Source organism: Emys orbicularis, chromosome 20, assembly GCF_028017835.1.
Source record: "Emys orbicularis isolate rEmyOrb1 chromosome 20, rEmyOrb1.hap1, whole genome shotgun sequence".
NCBI classification, from domain to species: Eukaryota; Metazoa; Chordata; order Testudines; family Emydidae; genus Emys; species Emys orbicularis.
In genome coordinates this window covers 1,702,223-1,724,688 of record NC_088702.1, presented here as the reverse complement: position 1 = coordinate 1,724,688, position 22,466 = coordinate 1,702,223, and the positions used below count along the sequence as shown (strand labels likewise).

General features: G+C 68.1%; 1 protein-coding gene across 1 annotated transcript; it reads left to right on the top strand.

The window, feature by feature from the left end:
* Nucleotides 1–229: 229 nt before the first annotated feature.
* LOC135892318 (mothers against decapentaplegic homolog 4-like) lies at nucleotides 230–21,659 on the top strand. The gene is made up of 12 exons (XM_065420038.1): nucleotides 230–253; nucleotides 6,436–6,685; nucleotides 16,506–16,680; nucleotides 17,111–17,131; nucleotides 17,581–17,808; nucleotides 18,152–18,304; nucleotides 18,538–18,681; nucleotides 19,032–19,085; nucleotides 19,168–19,351; nucleotides 19,441–19,609; nucleotides 19,765–19,903; nucleotides 21,448–21,659. The coding sequence occupies exons 2-12, from the start codon at nucleotides 6,449–6,451 to the stop codon at nucleotides 21,657–21,659; spliced, it is 1,716 nt and encodes a 571-aa protein (XP_065276110.1). The 5' UTR covers nucleotides 230–253; nucleotides 6,436–6,448.
* Nucleotides 21,660–22,466: the final 807 nt, after the last annotated feature.

Here is a 22,466-nt window from a genome sequence, read left to right as displayed (position 1 = left end):
GGTTCGTGGAGCTGCGTGTCTGTGGCCGTCCAGATCCCCCAGCGCGGCTCCCGAGAAGCGAGGGCTTGGCCCCGGTGTCCCCACCTAATTCCTGCTGGAGAAATTCCAGTCTGCCTTGCTCAGCCCCTTTGCAATTGCAGCTGGGTACAAGATTTTTCTTTCTCTTCCCCTTCCAGCCCATGGTGCTGCGTCTCTGTGAGCCGGTGCACAGCGAATGCCTTCTGCCCCAGAGCTGGCTGCAGTTTAGTGGCAGGTTAGTGGTCTGTGATGGAGGGATGGCGCGCTGGAGATTGCCCTTTGCCAGGCGGGAGAAACCCGGGTAGTTTTTGCCTGAGCCAGTACTTAGCCCTGGGCTGGTGCCGTCGGAGAACTCTGCCAGTGCTGGTAGAGCCCCTTGGTGCTACCGCGTAGGGCATCGGCTCCCCGCTTTACAGGGGGGTGCAGGTGATGCCGAAAGAGGTACAGCGACCCTCCCCGGCAAGCGGAGACGCCTTCAAGGCACTGCGCATCATTTCACTCCACACAGCGCTTGGCTCGTGTGCAGTTCTCCCCCGCCCCCTCTCACATCGCCCGCCCCCCAGCGCGTCGGGACGAGCACCCCATGCACGGATCTGCAAACCCCTTGACGACCTGTGGTGGCTGCGGGTACCAGCTGGGTGAGACCCGCCTTGCTGCTGGTACAGAGTGCGCCGCTCGCAGGACGGGCGAGCGCTGGGAGGCGCCAGCACCTCGGGGCTTGTTCCAGACCGGGTGGTTCTTAGGCCGAGGTTAGACGATAGGGAAACTGAGGCACAGCGGGGGGGACGTGACTGGCCCGAGGCTGTGCAGCCGATCGGTGGCAGAGATTGGGCCTCATTCCCTGCTTGTCCCTTAGCCCATGCAGCAGCCTGGCTGGGAGAGGGGGTGGCCCAAGCTTTGGTGTGGGACCCAGAAGCGCACCCCCCTGGATTCCAGCCATGGACAACAGCCCAGCTAAATGCTAGCGCTCGGGCGCGGGGGGCCGGGGGAGGGACACTCTGGATCCCGTCTCGGACAAGTCGAGCCGAGCGAGGGTTAAAGTTTTGTTATGTCTGCTGCGTGGCCAAGGATTTTCCCAGGGCCTGGAGCGGGGCCTGGGTGCGTCGCGCCCGCCCGTGACTCAGAGCCGCGGGGCGGCTGCGGAACAATAACAAAACTCCTTTTGGGGAGTGTCTGGGGCCGCTGGGCTGGGCCTGGAGCCACGAACACCGGGGGGGGAGGATGCTGAGGGCCCCCCGGCACCCAGACACTCCCCCCCTCTCTTGGCGCGGCAGGGCTGCGTGCTGCGTGGCTGAATTAGACACAACAGGAAAGCCCTCGCCGTGGCATTCCCGGGGCTAAGCCTCCTATGCAGGGGGTTTGCCGCATGCCCCACGGCGGCTCGGGGCCCAGTACCCGCCCCCCGGGAACAGGGGTATGATCCCCCCCACGCACACTGATACGCGCTCCCTCCGGACCCTCTCTCTCCCCTTTCCCCCTTTCGTCCTCTGCGTCTCGCCCGCATCCCGTCAGGCAGGGACGAGCCCTGCGAGCTAAACCCGCGCCAGCCCCACTGCCCCCCCCAGCCCTCGCTTCGGGGGGGCCAGTCTGACAGCTGCCTGGTGTCTGCGGCTGGGATTGGGGCCGGTAAGTATCGGCTGAGTCGAGCAATCCGCTCTGGAGGGACAGTTCAAACCATGTGGTTGATATTCTCCTCCCCCAGGCCCTGGGTGGTTGGGCCCGGCAGCCGGACTCCTGGGTTCTCTCCCGGTCTCTGCCACAGGCTTCCTCTGCCGTGTCCCGTCTCTGAGCCTCAGTTCCCCATCTGTGAAATGGGGGCAGTGCCCCCTCCCCCCCGCTGTGCTGGGCTCTGTAGATGGCGGCTCTCGGGACGAAGCTGTCCCTGTTCATACAGCGCCCAGCACAGTCCTCTAGCTCGGGGCCTCGAAGCCTCCTGCAGTGCAGACAGGGCTGGCTGCTGGCGGAGCCGGGCCGGGCGCTCGGCGCTGTGCAAGCCACTGCCCCAAGGGGCTGGCAGCCTGCCCCCGAACCAGGTCCTCACTCTGCTGGGGGTGCTCTGATTGGTGCCGGCGAAGTGGTGGCCGAATGAGGCCGGGATCCCAGGGCTTTCTGCATCACCCCACCCAGGGGCTCTCCTGTCTCCGCTGACCGGATCGGGGCCCTGGCAGCGGGCCCCGTTCTCGCTCCCCGGGTCAGCGGGTCAGCCCTGCCTTTAAACATCTCCTCCTTGTTTGTCCAGCAGCAGGCGTTAACCATTTCACAGCTGCTGGCTCGTGCAGTGGCAGCCTGCAATTGTTGGCTGGCTGGGCTGGGCTGCCTGGAGGAGCCAGTTAAAGGGGTGCAGATGGGGAGAGACTGGGGAGCTATGGGGGGGAACCCCATGGAACCCCTCTCCCCCCCACCCTGGATTCCATCTAAAACCACTGCATTCTCCTACCCCTCCCTGCACTAACTGTGGGCTGTTCAAAGTGGCGGCTGCGTACCTCCCCAGAGGTGACCGCATTACATTGGCACGGGAAGTATTTCCAGAGTATACTGGGGGTGGGTGGGAAAGGGGGATCTTTCTGGCTGGAATACGGACCCCCAAGGCAGGACCCAGTGTGGGCTCAGTGTAACTTCTGGGCCCAAGGAAAATGGATTTGATTCGGCTGGACTAGACTGTAAATCCTCAGGGCTGGGGCACCGCACGCGGGGACCCTGCTCTTGGGGCTTCTGTAGTAGGACTAATTCATAATTATAGCAGCCCTGGGGTGCTCTGAAACCCCCTTGCTTAGGGCAGCAGTTCTCAGCCAGGGCACACGTACCCCTGGGGTACACAGAGGTCTTCTGGGGGTACGTCAGCTCATCTAGAGATTTGCCTGGTTTTACAACAGGCTACATGAAAAGCACTAGCGAAGTCAGTACAGACTAAGCGCTGTGTGTCTATATGTACTGCTCTATACACTGAAGTATAAGTACAAGATTTCTATCCCTGTGCTGTGCTACAATGAGACAGCCAACACGTGTTCGGTCCTAGCCTGCTGGGCCACTTGTGTGTTTTGATGTCGGATTTTGAAAGCAAGTCGTATTTAAGTGAGGTGAACCTTGGGGGTACGCAGGACCAATCAGGCTCTGGACACGCATGGCGCGGCGTGTGCTGTGGGGGGGAGCCCCGGCGGAGATCAGGGCCTCGTGCTGGGCAGTAGAGACAGATGGCGAGACGCAGTCCCCCAGCCAATGAGTGTACAGCCTGGGACAGAACAGGTGGGAAACCGAGGTGCGACGAGGTTAAGTGAGTGGCCCAGGGCCATGCGGGGAGTGTGTAGCAGAGCAGGAAGCAGACTCCAATCTGCAGGTCCCAGCCCAGCCGGCCGTGCCGTGCGGTGTTGTGTTGTGTTGTGTTGTGTTGCCCTCCCTGCGCCAGGCTGGGGAGGGTCTGGGAGCTCGGGACCGTGCAGCGGCTCAGGGGGTGTGATTTGCTCCTGGTGCACATGGACGGCGTGGGGGAGGCCGGCCTAGCTGTGCCCTTGACACCTGCATGAGCTGGGCAGGACCAGCGCAGACCCCGCGCCACCCTGCCCCCAGCAGCCCAGCTGGCCGGGGGAGGTGTGAAAGGCACTGGGGGGGGTCTCAGGCAGTGCAGGCAAGTGAATGAATGAGCCCTTCCCCCCTCACCCCCAATGGGCCTCCTGGGATCTCCAGACCTGTCCCCTTGGACTGCGGCTTGGAGCTGGCTGGCGGGGGGGGGGGGGGGGGTCATCCTGCTCGGGGTGCCACAGTTTGGGTTCCTCAGTTTCCCTGGGATTGTGTTAGTGGGGGGGAGGGGTCCAGCTGGGCCACCTCGACTCCCAGCCTGGTGTGTCTATCAGACCGGGGAGGGGCTGGGAATGGGAGACTGTTTGGGGGGGGGGGCTCTGCTTAAATTCCTGTTTGACAAATATAATAGAAACATCAAAAGTGCCCCCCCCCAGCAGAACAGACGGGGCGTCTCGGCCTCGGGGATCCCTCCAAGAGGTCGTTTCTTCTGAAACCCTAAATCTGGGCCACGGGCACTGAAGGGGGGGGAGAGCCCGGCGTGAGTGAGCGAGTGAGGGGTTAACGAGCGCGTCGCCCCCGGCCCCGCTCGCTGTGTTTAGTCTGCGCCCGCCCGCAGCCCTCCCATGTGCCGTGCACACGCTCGCGCCCAGGACGGGTTCTGCGGCGGGCTTGGCCGAGTCGGCTCCGGCCCGAGGTGAGTGATTTCCCGGCGCAGCCAGCGTCGGAGCACGGCTGCCAGGGGTGGGAGGCGGGGGCTGTTCCCGTCAGGGCTTGGCCCCTTTGTGGCCCCGTCCCGCCCCCGAGGAGCAGAGTTCTGGCTGCTGGAACCCCCGTTCCGCCCGCGGGGGGGTCCCAAGTGAGCTGATGGCATGAGACCCCCCCCAGGGAAACGAGGCTGTTGCTTCGTTAGGGAAGACCCGGGATTGAAATGCCGGGGTCTCTGCTCTGCCTAGCTCAGGGCACCCTTGTGCTCTCCGCTGCCCCCACGCACACAGCCAGGCTGTGCCCCGTTCCCCGTGGGGTGCCCAGCCCAGCACTCAAGAGCAGGAAAGGGGGTCGCCTCACACCCTCTAGCTAGGGATATAGAACCCAGGAGTCCTGGCTCCCAGTCCCCCCCCCCCAACCTGTGCTGCTCTAACCACTAGACCCCACTCTTGTCCCACAGCTGGAGAGAGAACCCAGGAGCCCTAGCTCCTAGCCCCCTGCGCCAACCACTGCATAACCCACTGTCCCATTCGGCACGGCTGTGCCGGAAATGCTCTGCCATGCCCCATACGTGGCCGTCTGCCTGTGGGTGCCGGGGCCAATCCTCTAGTGCTGGGCCCCCGCCCTGAGCGATCCCCGTGTAGGGGGGAGGCCCCCGCAGCCGCTCCGTCAGGCTGGGCGAGCTCTGACCCGCCCGTGACCTTCCCCCGCAGACCCAGTCTCCCGTTTAATGTGGTTAATTCCCGTCTGGGCGGCTCCATGCTGAGCTGGATGCACTGGCGAGGAGGGGCTGGTTGCTCCTGTTTTCCCTAATTCTTCACAGTCTTTCCTGAGAGCCGGGGCCGGGCGCAGAGACCTCTTCTGGGCCCCAGCGAATCCAGCCCCTCCGGCTGCTCCGGCGTGGGCTCAGTGTAACTTCTGGGCGCTGCGTTGGTCTGCAGCCTCCCAGGTTAGCTTTGCTGCAGGTTGGTCTGTCCATCTGTAGCCTCCCAGCACCAGCGCGGCTCAGGGTTATCTGTATCCCTGCAATGTCTTGGGGCCCCCGGCCGGGCCGGGCACCGCGCAGACCCCGGGCTGGGATTGGGGCCCCTGGTCAGGCTGGGCACTGGGCAGACCCTGGGCTGGATTGGGGCCCCTGGGCAGGCTGGGATCAGGGGCCCGGGCCGGGCACCACACAAACCCCACGCCAGGATCGGGGGCTCAGGCCGGGCACGGGCAGACACAGAGTGAGAGCTGGCAGTGTGAACAGATACAGGGTGGAACTGAGCCACAGAGAGATGCAACGATGGGCCCGAGGTCATTGGCGGGGTGGGGCTGTGGAGTCGGTTTATGGACGTCAGGCGGCCGATCCTGGCACCGCAGTTACCTGGGGCGTCAGGGACACTAGGGGAGGGGCCCGGCGAGGGTTGCGTGTCCCTCGTTCCGTCCGGGGGGGAAGGGGGGCGGGCAGAGCCGCAGGGTCTGCACAGGGCAGCCATGGCCTGAGGCTCGAGCACTGAGGGGCTCGGACGGCCAGGTGGGGCAGAGCTGGGAGTGGAACCCAGGAGTCCTGATTCTCCAGCCACCCCCTCGAGCCGGGGCTCTGGGAGCTGAAGCTCAGCAGAGGAGGGGGGCTGTTTCCTGGCTCTACTAGGAGCCTTTCCCCCCCCACCCTCGAGGCCCGGGGCCCTCTCCGGACCTTGCCAGGAGCTGGCACTGCAATAACCTGACCCGGACGGGGGCTTGGACCCGGCCGTGTCTCCAGAGTGCTCGGGCATGTATCTAACGGGCTGTGGGGTCGGGGGGCTGCCTGCTGAGACTGGCATGTTACCCAGTTGTCCTGGCTCCCAGCCCCCCTGCTCCAACCACTAGGCCCCTCTCCCCTCCCAGAGCTGGGGATAGAACCCAGGAGTCCTGGCTCCCAGCCCCCCTGCTCCAACCACTAGGCCCCTCTCCCCTCTCAGAGCTGGGGATAGAACCCAGGAGTCCTGGCTCCCAGCCCCCCTGCTCCAACCACTAGGCCCCTCTCCCCTCCCAGAGCTGGGGATAGAACCCAGGAGTCCTGGCTCCCAGCCCCCCTGCTCCAACCACTAGGCCCCTCTCCCCTCTCAGAGCTGGGGATAGAACCCAGGAGTCCTGGCTCCCAGCCCCCCTGCTCCAACCACTAGGCCCCTCTCCCCTGGGGGTGACGCCTGCCCTGCTGCGCTGTCTCTGCAGGCCAAGCAGCACCATGTCCCTGAACCCCCCCACCAGCAGCGACGCCTGCCTGAGCATCGTCCACAGCCTCATGTGCCACCGGCAGGGCGGGGAGAACGAGACCTTCGCCAAGCGGGCGATCGAGAGCCTGGTGAAGAAGCTGAAGGAGAAGAAGGACGAGCTGGACTCGCTCATCACGGCCATCACCACCAACGGCGCCCACCCCAGCAAGTGCGTCACCATCCAGCGCACCCTGGACGGGCGGCTGCAGGTACCGGGGCTCCCCCGGGGGGCAGAGACCCAGGGGTCCGGGCGCCCACCCCCCCCCTGCTCTAACCGCTACACCCCACTCCCCCCCGGGGGGCAGAGACCCAGGGGTCCGGGCGCCCACCCCAGCAAGTGCGTCACCATCCAGCGCACCCTGGACGGGCGGCTGCAGGTACCGGGGCTCCCCCCCGGGGGGGCAGAGACCCAGGGGTCCGGGCGCCCACCCCAGCAAGTGCGTCACCATCCAGCGCACCCTGGACGGGCGGCTGCAGGTACCGGGGCTCCCCCCCGGGGGGGCAGAGACCCAGGGGTCCGGGCGCCCACCCCAGCAAGTGCGTCACCATCCAGCGCACCCTGGACGGGCGGCTGCAGGTACCGGGGCTCCCCCCCGGGGGGCAGAGACCCAGGGGTCCGGGCGCCCACCCCAGCAAGTGCGTCACCATCCAGCGCACCCTGGACGGGCGGCTGCAGGTACCGGGGCTCCCCCCCGGGGGGGCAGAGACCCAGGGGTCCGGGCGCCCACCCCAGCAAGTGCGTCACCATCCAGCGCACCCTGGACGGGCGGCTGCAGGTACCGGGGCTCCCCCCCGGGGGGGCAGAGACCCAGGGGTCCGGGCGCCCACCCCAGCAAGTGCGTCACCATCCAGCGCACCCTGGACGGGCGGCTGCAGGTACCGGGGCTCCCCCCACCGGGGGGGCAGAGACCCCCGGAGTCCGGGCGCCCAGCCCCCCCGCTCCGACCACTAGGCCCCACTCCCCACCCAGAGCTGGGGATAGAACCCAGGAGTCTGGGTGCCCAGCCCCCCTGCTCTAACCACTAGACCCCTCTCCCCTCCCAGAGCTGGGGATAGAACCCAGGAGTCCGGGCGCCCAGCCCCCCCGCTCTAACCACTAGGCCCCACTCCCCACCCAGAGCTGGGGATAGAACCCAGGAGTCCGGGCGCCCAGCCCCCCCGCTCTAACCACTAGGCCCCACTCCCCACCCAGAGCTGGGGAGAGAACCCAGGAGTCCGGGTGCCCAGCCCCCCTGCTCTAACCACTAGACCCCACTCCCCTCCCCGAGCTGGGGATAGAACCCAGGAGTCCGGGCGCCCAGCCCCCCCGCTCCGACCACTAGGCCCCACTCCCCACCCAGAGCTGGGGAGAGAACCCAGGAGTCCGGGCGCCCAGCCCCCCTGCTCTAACCACTAGACCCCACTCCCCACCCAGAGCTGGGGATAGAACCCAGGAGTCCGGGCGCCCAGCCCCCCCGCTCTAACCACTAGACCCCACTCCCCACCCAGAGCTGGGGATAGAACCCAGGAGTCTGGGCGCCCAGCCCCCCTGCTCCAACCACTAGACCCCACTCCCCACCCAGAGCTGGGGATAGAACCCAGGAGTCCGGGCGCCCAGCCCCCCTGCTCTAACCACTAGGCCCCACTCCCCACCCAGAGCTGGGGATAGAACCCAGGAGTCTGGGCGCCCAGCCCCCCTGCTCTAACCACTAGACCCCACTCCCCACCCAGAGCTGGGGATAGAACCCAGGAGTCCGGGTGCCCAGCCCCCCTGCTCTAACCACTAGACCCCACTCCCCACCCAGAGCTGGGGAGAGAACCCAGGAGTCTGGGTGCCCAGCCCCCCTGCTCTAACCACTAGACCCCACTCCCCACCCAGAGCTGGGGATAGAACCCAGGAGTCTGGGCACCCAGCCCCCCTGCTCTAACCACTAGACCCCACTCCCCACCCAGAGCTGGGGAGAGAACCCAGGAGTCTGGGCGCCCAGCCCCCCTGCTCTAACCCACCAGCCCCCACTCCCCTCCCAGAGCCGGGGAGAGAACCCAGGAGTCCGGGCGCCCAGCCCCCCTGCTCTAACCACTAGGCCCCACTCCCCACCCAGAGCTGGGGATAGAACCCAGGAGTCCGGGCGCCCAGCCCCCCTGCTCTAACCCACCAGCCCCCACTCCCCTCCCAGAGCCGGGGAGAGAACCCAGCAGTCCGGGCGCCCAGCCCCCCTGCTCTAACCCACCAGCCCCCACTCCCCACCCAGAGCCGGGGAGAGAACCCAGGAGTCCGGGCGCCCAGCCCCCCTGCTCTAACCACTAGGCCCCACTCCCCACCCAGAGCTGGGGATAGAACCCAGGAGTCCGGGCGCCCAGCCCCCCTGCTCTAAACCACCAGCCCCCACTCCCCTCCCAGAGCCGGGGAGAGAACCCAGGAGTCCGGGCGCCCAGCCCCCCTGCTCTAACCACTAGACCCCACCCCCACCCAGAGCCGGGGAGAGAACCCAGGAGTCCGGGCGCCCAGCCCCCCCGCTCTGACCACTAGACCCCACTCCCCACCCAGAGCTGGGGATAGAACCCAGGAGTCCGGGCGCCCAGCCCCCCTGCTCTGACCACTAGGCCCCACTCCCCTCCCAGAGCTGGGGAGAGAACCCAGGAGTCCGGGTGCCCAGCCCCCCCGCTCTGACCACTAGGCCCCACTCCCCTCCCAGAGCTGGGGATAGAACCCAGGAGTCCGGGTGCCCAGCCCCCCCGCTCTAACCACTAGGCCCCACTCCCCTCCCAGAGCTGGGGAGAGAACCCAGGAGTCTGGGCGCCCAGCTCCCCCTGCTCTAACCACTAGACCCCACTCCCCACCCAGAGCTGGGGATAGAACCCAGGAGTCTGGGCGCCCAGCCCCCCTGCTCCAACCACTAGGCCCCACTCCCCACCCAGAGCTGGGGATAGAACCCAGGAGTCCGGGCGCCCAGCCCCCCCGCTCCAACCACTAGGCCCCACTCCCCACCCAGAGCTGGGGACAGAACCCAGGAGTCCGGGCGCCCAGCCCCCCTGCTCTAACCCACCAGCCCCCACTCCCCTCCCAGAGCCGGGGAGAGAACCCAGGAGTCCGGGCGCCCAGCCCCCCTGCTCTAACCACTAGGCCCCACTCCCCACCCAGAGCTGGGGATAGAACCCAGGAGTCCGGGCGCCCAGCCCCCCTGCTCTAACCCACCAGCCCCCACTCCCCTCCCAGAGCCGGGGAGAGAACCCAGCAGTCCGGGCGCCCAGCCCCCCTGCTCTAACCCACCAGCCCCCACTCCCCACCCAGAGCCGGGGAGAGAACCCAGGAGTCCGGGCGCCCAGCCCCCCTGCTCTAACCACTAGGCCCCACTCCCCACCCAGAGCTGGGGATAGAACCCAGGAGTCCGGGCGCCCAGCCCCCCTGCTCTAAACCACCAGCCCCCACTCCCCTCCCAGAGCCGGGGAGAGAACCCAGGAGTCCGGGCGCCCAGCCCCCCTGCTCTAACCACTAGACCCCACCCCCACCCAGAGCCGGGGAGAGAACCCAGGAGTCCGGGCGCCCAGCCCCCCCGCTCTGACCACTAGACCCCACTCCCCACCCAGAGCTGGGGATAGAACCCAGGAGTCCGGGCGCCCAGCCCCCCTGCTCTGACCACTAGGCCCCACTCCCCTCCCAGAGCTGGGGAGAGAACCCAGGAGTCCGGGTGCCCAGCCCCCCCGCTCTGACCACTAGGCCCCACTCCCCTCCCAGAGCTGGGGATAGAACCCAGGAGTCCGGGTGCCCAGCCCCCCCGCTCTAACCACTAGGCCCCACTCCCCTCCCAGAGCTGGGGAGAGAACCCAGGAGTCTGGGCGCCCAGCTCCCCCTGCTCTAACCACTAGACCCCACTCCCCACCCAGAGCTGGGGATAGAACCCAGGAGTCTGGGCGCCCAGCCCCCCTGCTCCAACCACTAGGCCCCACTCCCCACCCAGAGCTGGGGATAGAACCCAGGAGTCCGGGCGCCCAGCCCCCCCGCTCCAACCACTAGGCCCCTCTCCCCTCCCAGAGCTGGGGAGAGAACCCAGGAGTCTGGGCGCCCAGCTCCCCTGCTCTAACCACTAGACCCCACTCCCCTCCCCGAGCTGGGGATAGAACCCAGGAGTCCGGGCGCCCAGCCCCCCTGCTCTAACCACTAGACCCCACTCCCCACCCAGAGCTGGGGATAGAACCCAGGAGTCTGGGCGCCCAGCCCCCCTGCTCTAACCTCTAGACCCCACTCCCCACCCAGAGCTGGGGATAGAACCCAGGAGTCCTGGCTCCCAGCCCCCCTGCTCTAACCACTAGACCCCTCTCCCCTCCCCGAGCTGGGGATAGAACCCAGGAGTCTGGGCGCCCAGCCCCCCTGCTCTAACCCACCAGCCCCCACTCCCCTCCCAGAGCCGGGGAGAGAACCCAGGAGTCCGGGTGCCCAGCCCCCCCGCTCCAACCACTAGGCCCCACTCCCCTCCCAGAGCTGGGGAGAGAACCCAGGAGTCCGGGCGCCCAGCCCCCCTGCTCTAACCCACCAGCCCCCACTCCCCTCCCAGAGCCGGGGAGAGAACCCAGGAGTCCGGGTGCCCAGCCCCCCTGCTCTAACCACTAGACCCCACTCCCCACCCAGAGCTGGGGATAGAACCCAGGAGTCCGGGCGCCCAGCCCCCCCGCTCTAACCACTAGACCCCACTCCCCACCCAGAGCTGGGGATAGAACCCAGGAGTCCGGGCGCCCAGCCCCCCTGCTCCAACCACTAGACCCCACTCCCCACCCAGAGCTGGGGATAGAACCCAGGAGTCCGGGCGCCCAGCCCCCCTGCTCTAACCACTAGGCCCCACTCCCCACCCAGAGCTGGGGATAGAACCCAGGAGTCTGGGCGCCCAGCCCCCCTGCTCTAACCACTAGACCCCACTCCCCACCCAGAGCTGGGGATAGAACCCAGGAGTCCGGGCGCCCAGCCCCCCTGCTCTAACCACTAGACCCCACTCCCCACCCAGAGCTGGGGAGAGAACCCAGGAGTCTGGGTGCCCAGCCCCCCTGCTCTAACCACTAGACCCCACTCCCCACCCAGAGCTGGGGATAGAACCCAGGAGTCTGGGCGCCCAGCCCCCCTGCTCTAACCACTAGACCCCACTCCCCACCCAGAGCTGGGGAGAGAACCCAGGAGTCTGGGCGCCCAGCCCCCCTGCTCTAACCCACCAGCCCCCACTCCCCTCCCAGAGCCGGGGAGAGAACCCAGGAGTCCGGGCGCCCAGCCCCCCTGCTCTAACCACTAGGCCCCACTCCCCACCCAGAGCTGGGGATAGAACCCAGGAGTCCGGGCGCCCAGCCCCCCTGCTCTAACCCACCAGCCCCCACTCCCCTCCCAGAGCCGGGGAGAGAACCCAGCAGTCCGGGCGCCCAGCCCCCCTGCTCTAACCCACCAGCCCCCACTCCCCACCCAGAGCCGGGGAGAGAACCCAGGAGTCCGGGCGCCCAGCCCCCCTGCTCTAACCACTAGGCCCCACTCCCCACCCAGAGCTGGGGATAGAACCCAGGAGTCCGGGCGCCCAGCCCCCCTGCTCTAAACCACCAGCCCCCACTCCCCTCCCAGAGCCGGGGAGAGAACCCAGGAGTCCGGGCGCCCAGCCCCCCTGCTCTAACCACTAGACCCCACCCCCACCCAGAGCCGGGGAGAGAACCCAGGAGTCCGGGCGCCCAGCCCCCCTGCTCTAAACCACCAGCCCCCACTCCCCTCCCAGAGCCGGGGAGAGAACCCAGGAGTCCTGGCTCCCAGCCCCCCTGCTCTAACCACTAGACCCCACTCCCCTCCCCGAGCTGGGGATAGAACCCAGGAGTCCTGGCTCCCAGCCCCCCTGCTCTAACCACTAGACCCCTCTCCCCTCCCAGAGCTGGGGATAGAACCCAGGAGTCCTGGCTCCCAGCCCCCCTGCTCTAACCACTAGACCCCACTCCCCACCCAGAGCTGGGGATAGAACCCAGGAGTCTGGGCGCCCAGCCCCCCTGCTCTAACCACTAGACCCCACTCCCCTCCCCGAGCTGGGGATAGAACCCAGGAGTCCGGGCGCCCAGCCCCCCTGCTCTAACCACTAGGCCCCACTCCCCTCCCAGAGCTGGGGATAGAACCCAGGAGTCTGGGCGCCCAGCCCCCCTGCTCTAACCACTAGACCCCACTCCCCTCCCCGAGCTGGGGATAGAACCCAGGAGTCCGGGTGCCCAGCCCCCCTGCTCTAACCACTAGGCCCCACTCCCCACCCAGAGCTGGGGATAGAACCCAGGAGTCCGGGTGCCCAGCCCCCCTGCTCTAACCACTAGACCCCACTCCCCACCCAGAGCTGGGGATAGAACCCAGGAGTCCGGGCGCCCAGCCCCCCTGCTCTAACCACTAGACCCCACTCCCCTCCCCGAGCTGGGGATAGAACCCAGGAGTCCTGGCTCCCAGCCCCCCTGCTCTAACCACTAGACCCCTCTCCCCTCCCAGAGCTGGGGATAGAACCCAGGAGTCCTGGCTCCCAGCCCCCCTGCTCTAACCACTAGACCCCACTCCCCACCCAGAGCTGGGGATAGAACCCAGGAGTCTGGGCGCCCAGCCCCCCTGCTCTAACCACTAGACCCCACTCCCCTCCCCGAGCTGGGGATAGAACCCAGGAGTCCGGGCGCCCAGCCCCCCTGCTCTAACCACTAGGCCCCACTCCCCTCCCAGAGCTGGGGATAGAACCCAGGAGTCTGGGCGCCCAGCCCCCCTGCTCTAACCACTAGACCCCACTCCCCTCCCCGAGCTGGGGATAGAACCCAGGAGTCCGGGTGCCCAGCCCCCCTGCTCTAACCACTAGGCCCCACTCCCCACCCAGAGCTGGGGATAGAACCCAGGAGTCCGGGTGCCCAGCCCCCCTGCTCTAACCACTAGACCCCACTCCCCACCCAGAGCTGGGGATAGAACCCAGGAGTCCGGGCGCCCAGCCCCCCTGCTCTAACCACTAGACCCCACTCCCCTCCCCGAGCTGGGGATAGAACCCAGGAGTCCTGGCTCCCAGCCCCCCTGCTCTAACCACTAGACCCCTCTCCCCTCCCAGAGCTGGGGATAGAACCCAGGAGTCCTGGCTCCCAGCCCCCCTGCTCTAACCACTAGACCCCACTCCCCACCCAGAGCTGGGGATAGAACCCAGGAGTCCGGGTGCCCAGCCCCCCTGCTCTAACCACTAGACCCCACTCCCCACCCAGAGCTGGGGATAGAACCCAGGAGTCCGGGTGCCCAACCCCCCCCTGCTCTAACCACTAGACCCCACTCCCCACCCAGAGCTGGGGATAGAACCCAGGAGTCTGGGCGCCCAGCTCCCCTGCTCTAACCACTAGACCCCACTCCCCACCCAGAGCTGGGGATAGAACCCAGGAGTCCGGGTGCCCAGCCCCCCTGCTCTAACCACTAGGCCCCTCTCCCCTCCCAGAGCTGGGGATAGAACCCAGGAGTCTGGGCGCCCAGCTCCCCTGCTCTAACCACTAGACACCACTCCCCACCCAGAGCTGGGGATAGAACCCAGGAGTCTGGGCGCCCAGCCCCCCTGCTCCAACCACTAGACCCCACTCCCCACCCAGAGCTGGGGATAGAACCCAGGAGTCTGGGCGCCCAGCTCCCCCTGCTCTAACCACTAGACCCCACTCCCCACCCAGAGCTGGGGATAGAACCCAGGAGTCCGGGCGCCCAGCCCCCCTGCTCTAACCACTAGACCCCACTCCCCACCCAGAGCTGGGGATAGAACCCAGGAGTTCGGGTGCCCAGCCCCCCTGCTCTAACCACTAGACCCCACTCCCCACCCAGAGCTGGGGATAGAACCCAGGAGTCCGGGTGCCCAGCCCCCCTGCTCTAACCACTAGACCCCACTCCCCACCCAGAGCTGGGGATAGAACCCAGGAGTCCGGGTGCCCAGCCCCCCTGCTCTAACCACTAGACCCCACTCCCCACCCAGAGCTGGGGATAGAACCCAGGAGTCTGGGCGCCCAGCTCCCCCTGCTCTAACCACTAGACCCCACTCCCCACCCAGAGCTGGGGATAGAACCCAGGAGTCTGGGCGCCCAGCTCCCCCACCCGTGGCCCCCAAACCAGGAGACCCTGCTGGGGAGGTGTGGACGGGGGAGTTCAGGGTAAGTTGGGGGGAAGGCTGCCCACAGGCTGGGGCGGCAGGGGTGTGGAGTGCAGGGGGGCTCCGTGGCGCAGCCGGGCACCGCGGGGGCCTGGGCTCTCGCTCGCTTGCCCCGGAGCCCTCGGGGTCAGGGGGTGAGGGGAGGAAGGGGGCTGGGCTGGCACTGGGGGAGCGGAGGCCACTCTCCCTGTGAGCTGCCGGCTCCGGGCGCCCCCCTCCCCTCTCCCGGCTCTGCGCCGGACCCCCCCTTTCCGGGATGAGTCACTGTCTGGCAGCATCAAAGGCAGCGGGAGGAGGGGGGGGTGTCTGGAGTCAGCAGCAGCCAGCAAGGCTCATGTGGGGCAGCCCCCCAGCCCTGCGATCGGAGACGGGGGCAGGGAGGCCCAGGAGTCGTTCCACCCCCACCCCAGTGCAGACCGCTGCCCCCCCCCCAGTGTTTTCCCCCCTCCAGAGGAGATGGGCTGCCCCAAAGCAGACCCCTCATTGTCTGTCCCTCCGCCCTGCTGCACTGCCGACCCCTGCCCAGTACAGATGGGCTCCCCTGGTGCAGGGGGGACTTGTCCCAGTTTCCCCTGGGGGAGGGGCTCTGTAGCCTGTGTGTGTGGGGGGGGGGTTGTTGTGCCCCATTAGCAGAGGGTTGAGGTTCAAGCAGCGCCCCCTAGTGGCTCTGCCCGGGGGGGGGGGCAGGATGCCGAGGTGCTGTGCCCTCCCAGTGGCAGAGGGATGGGGGGCAGGGGGCTGCCGAGGGCCCAGCGGAGCTGCAGCCTCTCTGCTGACTGGGGCCCAGGGGGTGGGGTCCCTGGGGGGGGGGTGCTCTGTGAGGTGTCAGGTACAGGGGGAGCCCCGGCTGTTTGTAGGAGGTGGGGGCAGGGGAGGGGGCACTTGGTGTTGTGGGTTGGGGGGAGGCTGGTTCCTGGCGGTGGGGGTTGCAGGGGGCTGTGGTGATGGGGGAGGGGCCGCTCTGTGGTGGGGGAGGGGCCGGGGGGGTTGCAGGGGGCAGTGGTGACGGGGGGGGGGAGAGCTCTGTGGTGGGGGAGGGGCCTGTGGGGGGGTTGCAGGGGGCAGTGGTGATGGGGGAGGGGGAGCTCTGTGGTGGGGGAGGGGCCCTGCGGGGGGGGATTGCAGGGGGCAGTGGTGATGGGGAGGGGGAGCTCTGCGATGGTGGGGGGGTTGCAGGGGGCAGTGGTGACGGGGGAGGGGGAGCTCTGTGGTGGGGGAGGGGCCCTGCGGGGGGGGGTTTGCAGGGGGCAGTGGTGATGGGGAGGGGGAGCTCTGTGGTGGGGGAGGGGCCCTGCGGGGGGGGGGGTTGCAGGGGGCAGTGGTGCAGTGGAGATGGGGCCCTGCAGGGAGGGGGGGTCAGGACGGCGCCACCGCAGCCTGTGACTGGATGGGTTTTGACATGTCCTCACAATAGGATAAACAAAGATGTGGGCGAGGGGTGGGAAGGAGGGGGGGGGTGTCCGATTACATCTGGAGAAGCGGAGGGGGGGCGGAGGGGGCTGCACAGCCCCAGCTCCCGCCTGTGTCTGCAGGGGCCCTGGGGGGGGGGCAAAGGGGAGGGGAGGAAGCACCGTCCCATCGGGGTCTGTCTCTCCTCCAGCAGCCCTGCCCCCACCCCGCCTTGTCCCATCGCCCGCAGGCAGGACGCCAGGGTCCCTCTGCACAGGTGCTGCGAGGCAGAGGCTGCATCTAGCCCCCAGTGAACCACATGGATCTTGGTGTTCCCCTCCCAGAGCCGGGACAGAACCCAGGAGTCCTGGACCCCACTCCCCTCCCAAGAGTCGGGATAGAACCAGGAGTCCTGGCTCCCAGCCCCCCCTGCTCTAACCTCCCAGAGCCGGGATAGAACCCAGGAGTCCTGGCTGCCCGGCCCCGGCTGTACCCCTGCCCGGCTCCCCCTCTCTCCGCCCAGGTGGCCGGCCGGAAGGGCTTCCCCCACGTGATCTACGCCCGGCTCTGGCGCTGGCCCGACCTGCACAAGAACGAGCTGAAGCACGTCAAGTTCTGCCAGTTCGCCTTCGACCTCAAGTACGACAGCGTCTGCGTGAACCCCTACCACTACGAGCGCGTGGTGTCGCCAGGCCTGGGTGAGCGGCTGGGGGCGGTCCTGGCACGGAGCCCGCGGCCGGTGGGGGACACCAGGCTGGCCTGTCCCGGGGGGGGGCATGGCAGGGCCTCCAGGGCTGCTGGAGTTCTCGGTCCCTGGGTATCAGGGTTGGGGGTGGCGCAGCTCCCGGAGGTTTGGGGAACCTCCCCGCATTTCATGTCAAGCCCTCTGGGGAGCCAGGAGCCAGGTGTGGGGGGCTCTGGCAGCGCGGGAGCCCCACGGTGCTGCTGGGGTGCAGAGCGCCCCCACCCTGCCATGCGGGGGGCAGCTAGGGGAACGGCACCGCAGGGCCCGGAGCAGCGTGTGCCCCTGGCACTGGGGCAGGCCCTTCAGAGCTGGCCCCCCCAAGACATGCGCTGGCTCCCCCACCTCCAGCACCTGGCTAATGCTCCTTTCTCTCTCTGCGGCAGGTCTGAGCATCCAGAACACAGGTGAGGGGCCCCGTGTGGGGCTGGGCCGGGGCCATCACTGGGGTGTCCCTATGACACAGGGGAGCAGAGCCCCTGGGGGTGTGGGGAGCTGGGGGTCCCTGTGACACGAGGGGAGCAGAGCCCTGGGGGTGAGGGAGCAGAGCCCCAGGGTGTGTGGGGAGCTGGGGGTCCCTGTAACATGGGGGGGAGCAGAGCCCTGGGGGTGAGGGAGCAGAGCCCCAGGGTGTGTGGGGAGCTGGGGGTCCCTGTAACATGGGGGGGAGCAGAGCCCTGGGGGTGAGGGAGCAGAGCCCCAGGGTGTGTGGGGAGCTGGGGGTCCCTGTGACACGGGGGAGCAGAGCCCTGGGGGTGTGGGGAGCTGGGGGTCCCTGTGACTCTGTGAGGCCCCCATGATGACGATCACCCCCAGCCCTGCAGGCAGTGACCGCCTGGTTTCTCTCCCCCCGCAGCCCCCCCTGCCCGCCTGGTGAAGGAGGAGTTTGTCCATGACTGTGTCCAGATGGAGGTGCCCACAGGGCTGGGCTCCCCCGCCAGTGACCACGGCCCAGGGGCCAAGCTCCCACCCCGGGGAATGCCCCCCGCCGAGTCCTACTGCCAGCCACTGCCCCCCCTACAGCTGCACGAGCCCCCCCGCGCCCCCGTAAACATCTACCCCACCCTGCCCATGTCACCCACGGGTGAGTACAGCGCCGGGCCCTGGGCTGGGCGGGAGCTGCTGGGGGTGGGGGAGTGTTGGGAGGGGCAGGTTCTTTCTCTCTGGAATGGCCTGGAGCCCGGAGGGGGTCCCAAGCGCTCCCCTCCCCCCCCCCCCCACGTTAGAAGCACAGATCCCAGAAGGGCCGTGGCAGGGTCCCCTGCCCAGCGGGTGGCACTGGGGCTGGATCGGGGGGGGTGTCTGGGAACGAGGCGGGGGGGCTGTTTGCCCTTGCCCCCCAGGATCCCATCTCAGGCTGACTAGGGCAGGTTTGGGGGGACGACGGCGGGTTGATCGGTGTCTCTCTCTCCCCCCCTCCCCAGCAGTGGCCCCCGGGGGCCCCCTGCTGTCCATGGCACATGGCGAGGGACTGCAGCAAATCGGCTCCCCGCGCCAGCCCATGGCGCCCACCCCACCCCCAGCCCCACCAGCCTCGCAGCAGAACGGCTACCCCGCGCCCCCCAAGCAGTCCTACCACAGTGAGTACCCGACCCCGGCCGGGATGGGGAGGCAGGGCGGCCGCAGCGCACGGGGATCAGCTGCCTGACTCCGGTCGGCACAGGCGGGGGCCTGGCATGGGTGTGCCCCAAATTCCTCCCCCATCTCAGGGGTGCAGCACGTCGGGAGGGGCTCCCTGGGCTGGGGGGGCGGGACATTGGGCTCCTGGGTGGGGCAGGCTCCTCACTCTCTGCCCCCTTCTCAGGCACGACAGCCAGCTGGACGGGCAGCAGCACAGCGGTCTACACCCCCAGCCTGGGGGGCCAGCAGCCCACCCCCCCGCCGCCCCCTCCACCGCCGCCGCAGCAGAACGGACGGAGCCACCCGCAGCCCCCGCTCCATCACCCCAACCACTACTGTACGTCGGGGGGGGGGGCAGCAGAGCGCTGGGGGGCGGGCATGGCAGGGGGTGGGGGTGAGCCCGCCGCCGGCCCTGGTCCATAGCAGCCCATCGCTCCCTATTTCCATAGCCCCCGAGTGCTCCTGCCCTGGTGAAATGCAGCCACTTCTGGGGAGGAGGGCAGCGGCTGGCGGCGGGAGCTCTGGGGAGGGGCACAGCCTGCCTGTTACCTGCGCGCCCTGCTGGGGACTGGAACCCGGCGCCAAGGCTCAGGCCCTGCCGCTGCCCCCAGGCCAGCCCCAGCTGCCTCCACTCCCCCTCCCCTCCTGTTTGCAGCTGCCTGACCGAGCCCTTCTCTGTCCCCCCAGGGCCCCCGCACCATAACGCGGCTCCCTACCAGCAGCCAGTCTCCAGCCACCCGGGTAAGTGACGCAGCCACGGATCCCCCCCGCCCCGCCCCCCAGGCCTCCCACCTGCCTGACCTTTGCCCCTGGGCCCCCGCAGGGCCGGAGTTCTGGTGCTCCATCGCCTACTTCGAGATGGATGTGCAGGTCGGGGAGATCTTCAAGGTGCCGTCCAGCTGCCCCGTGGTGACGGTGGACGGCTACGTGGACCCCTCGGGGGGCGACCGCTTCTGCCTGGGGCAGCTCTCCAACGTGCACCGCACGGACGCCAGCGAGCGGGCCAGGTGAGGGGGAGGGGCGGGGGCAGGGAGGCGCCGCCTGGGCGGGTCCCCCCCCCCGGGCACCAGGCTGAGCCAGGCTTCCTGTGCCGCAGGCTGCACATCGGCAAGGGGGTGCAGCTGGAGTGCCGGGGCGAGGGCGACGTCTGGATGCGCTGCCTGAGCGACCACGCTGTCTTCGTGCAGAGCTACTACCTGGACCGGGAGGCCGGGCGCGCCCCGGGCGACGCCGTGCACAAGATCTACCCCGGCGCCTACATCAAGGTAGGAGCAGGGCGGCGGGGGGATTCGCTGCCCTGGCTGCTGGGTGTGAACAGACCCTTCGGTTCCCCGGGCTCCAGCGTCTCGCCCTTAATCCCCAGGGGGCCGTAGGAGCCGTGCCCCCCCACCCCGGCGCTGACGCTCTTGCTCCCTCCCAGGTGTTTGACCTGCGGCAGTGCCACCGCCAGATGCAGCAGCAGGCGGCCACGGCGCAAGCGGCAGCTGCGGCACAGGCAGCGGCGGTAGCGGGGAACATCCCGGGGCCCGGCTCCGTGGGAGGCATCGCACCGGCTGTTAGTAAGTGACCGGGGGGGGCCTTGTCCAGACTGGGGGAGGGTCTGGCAGCTGGGTTTGCAGGGGGTAGAGCGGGCAGTGGGGCTGCGTGGCCAGGGGTCTGGGAGATGCCACTTGGAATAAGGGAGCAGCTGGAGTCCTAATAGTGGTGGAGGGTAGGGTTCGGAGCCAGGACTCCTGGGATCTCTCCCCGGCTCTGGGAAGGGAGTAGGGTCTAGTGGTTAGAGCGGGGGGGGGGGGGGGCTGGGAGCCAGGACTCCTGGGTTCTCTCCGCGGCTCTGGGAGGGGAGTGTGGTCTAGTGGTTAGAGCAGGGGGGCTGGGAGCCAGGACTCCTGGGTTCTCTCCCCGGCTTTGGGAGGGGAGTGTGGTCTAGTGGTTAGAGCAGGGGGGGGACTGGGAGCCAGGACTCCTGGGTTCTCTCCCAGCTCTGGGAGGGGAGTGTGGTCTAGTGGTTAGAGCAGAGGGGGGACTGGGAGCCAGGACTCCTGGGTTCTCTCCCCGGCTCTGGGAAGGGAGTAGGGTCTAGTGGTTAGAGCGGGGGGGGGGGGCTGGGAGCCAGGACTCCTGGGTTCTCTCCCAGCTCTGGGAGGGGAGTGGGGTCCAGTGGTTAGAGCAGGGGGGGACTGGGAGCCAGGACTCCTGGGTTCTCTCCGCGGCTCTGGGAGGGGAGTGTGGTCTAGTGGTTAGAGCAGGGGGGCTGGGAGCCAGGACTCCTGGGTTCTCTCCCCGGCTTTGGGAGGGGAGTGTGGTCTAGTGGTTAGAGCAGGGGGGGGACTGGGAGCCAGGACTCCTGGGTTCTCTCCCCGGCTCTGGGAAGGGAGTAGGGTCTAGTGGTTAGAGCGGGGGGGGGGGGGCTGGGAGCCAGGACTCCTGGGTTCTCTCCGCGGCTCTGGGAGGGGAGTGTGGTCTAGTGGTTAGAGCAGGGGGGCTGGGAGCCAGGACTCCTGGGTTCTCTCCCCGGCTTTGGGAGGGGAGTGTGGTCTAGTGGTTAGAGCAGGGGGGGGACTGGGAGCCAGGACTCCTGGGTTCTCTCCCAGCTCTGGGAGGGGAGTGTGGTCTAGTGGTTAGAGCAGGGGGGGGGACTGGGAGCCAGGACTCCTGGGTTCTCTCCCCGGCTCTGGGAAGGGAGTAGGGTCTAGTGGTTAGAGCGGGGGGGGGGGCTGGGAGCCAGGACTCCTGGGTTCTCTCCCAGCTCTGGGAGGGGAGTGGGGTCCAGTGGTTAGAGCAGGGGGGGACTGGGAGCCAGGACTCCTGGGTTCTCTCCGCGGCTCTGGGAGGGGAGTGGGGTCCAGTGGTTAGAGCAGGGGGGGGACTGGGAGCCAGGACTCCTGGGTTCTCTCCGCGGCTCTGGGAGGGGAGTGTGGTCCAGTGGTTAGAGCAGCGGGGGCTGGGAGCCAGGACTCCTGGGTTCTCTCCGCGGCTCTGGGAGGGGAGTGGGGTACAGTGGTTAGAGCAGCGGGGGCTGGGAGCCAGGACCCAGCAGTGGGGGAGGGGCCCGAGTCCCCCGCACTCCAGCCCTGCCTGTCTCTCCTTTGCCCCCTCCCAGGCCTCTCTGCTGCCGCCGGGATCGGCGTGGACGACCTGCGGCGCCTCTGCATCCTGCGTCTGAGCTTTGTCAAGGGCTGGGGGCCGGACTACCCCCGCCAGAGCATCAAGCACACCCCCTGCTGGATCGAGGTGCACCTGCACCGCGCCCTGCAGCTGCTGGACGAGGTGCTGCACACCATGCCCATGGCCGACCCGGGGCCCGTCAACTAGTGGGGCACCGCCCGGCCACGCGGCTTCCAGCCTCGGCTTTAAAGGGCCGGCGCTGCCTTCCATCCATGAGCGTCCGTGGGGCCTTATCTTACCATGTGGGGTGCCCGGACTCCCCCCTCCCCCACGATCCTGCCCCTCCCACTGAGCCCTGAACCGGCCGCCACCCTGGAGCCAAAGCGAGCCGGCCCCAAAGGAGCGCCCCGGCTGCCGGGAATCTCTGGGCTCTGTCGAGACTCTAGCAAGGGAGCGACTGCCCAGATCTGCTGGTCCCCTCTGGGCTCTGCCAGGGCTCGTTCTGGGGGCGCGGGCGCGCCGACCGGCCGGGGACTGTCTAGCCTGCTGGGTCTCTTCCAGCTCGGTGATCTAGGAGGCGTTTTATCCTTCCCTCCCCTGCTCCATCCACCCACCCCATCCCTCGGGCGACACTTCCTCCTCGTCTCTCCCCTTTGCCCCACGCTCGGCCAGGCGCTGCCCTGCGGGGAGGGGGTTCTGGGCGGCTGCTCTCCCCCCCCCCCCCATGAAAGCCCTCCCGGTCGCACTCGCTTCTTGGGGTGGTTTAATTTAAATTGTAATAAAAAGCCAAATAACGAGGGCCCTACCAAATTCACGGCCATGAAGAACGCGTCACGGACCGTGAAATGTGGCCTCCCCCCGTGAAATCGGGTCTTTTGTGTGCTTTTACCCTATGCTATACAAATTTCACAGGGGAGACCAGTTCTCAAACAGGAGGGCCTGGCCCCAAATGGAGTTGCGGGGGGCGTCACATGGTTATTTAAGGGGGGGTCACGGTATTGCCACCCTCACTTC

Excerpts from the sequence above, each read along its gene's own strand:
- LOC135892318 (XM_065420038.1), top strand. The coding sequence starts at position 6,449 with ATGTCCCTGAACCCCCCCACCAGCAGCGACGCCTGCCTGAGCATCGTC. Across the intron at positions 16,681-17,110 it reads CGTGGTGTCGCCAGGCCTGG|GTCTGAGCATCCAGAACACA; the intron begins GTGAGCGGCTGG and ends TCTCTGCGGCAG. Across the intron at positions 19,610-19,764 it reads ACCCCGGCGCCTACATCAAG|GTGTTTGACCTGCGGCAGTG; the intron begins GTAGGAGCAGGG and ends GCTCCCTCCCAG.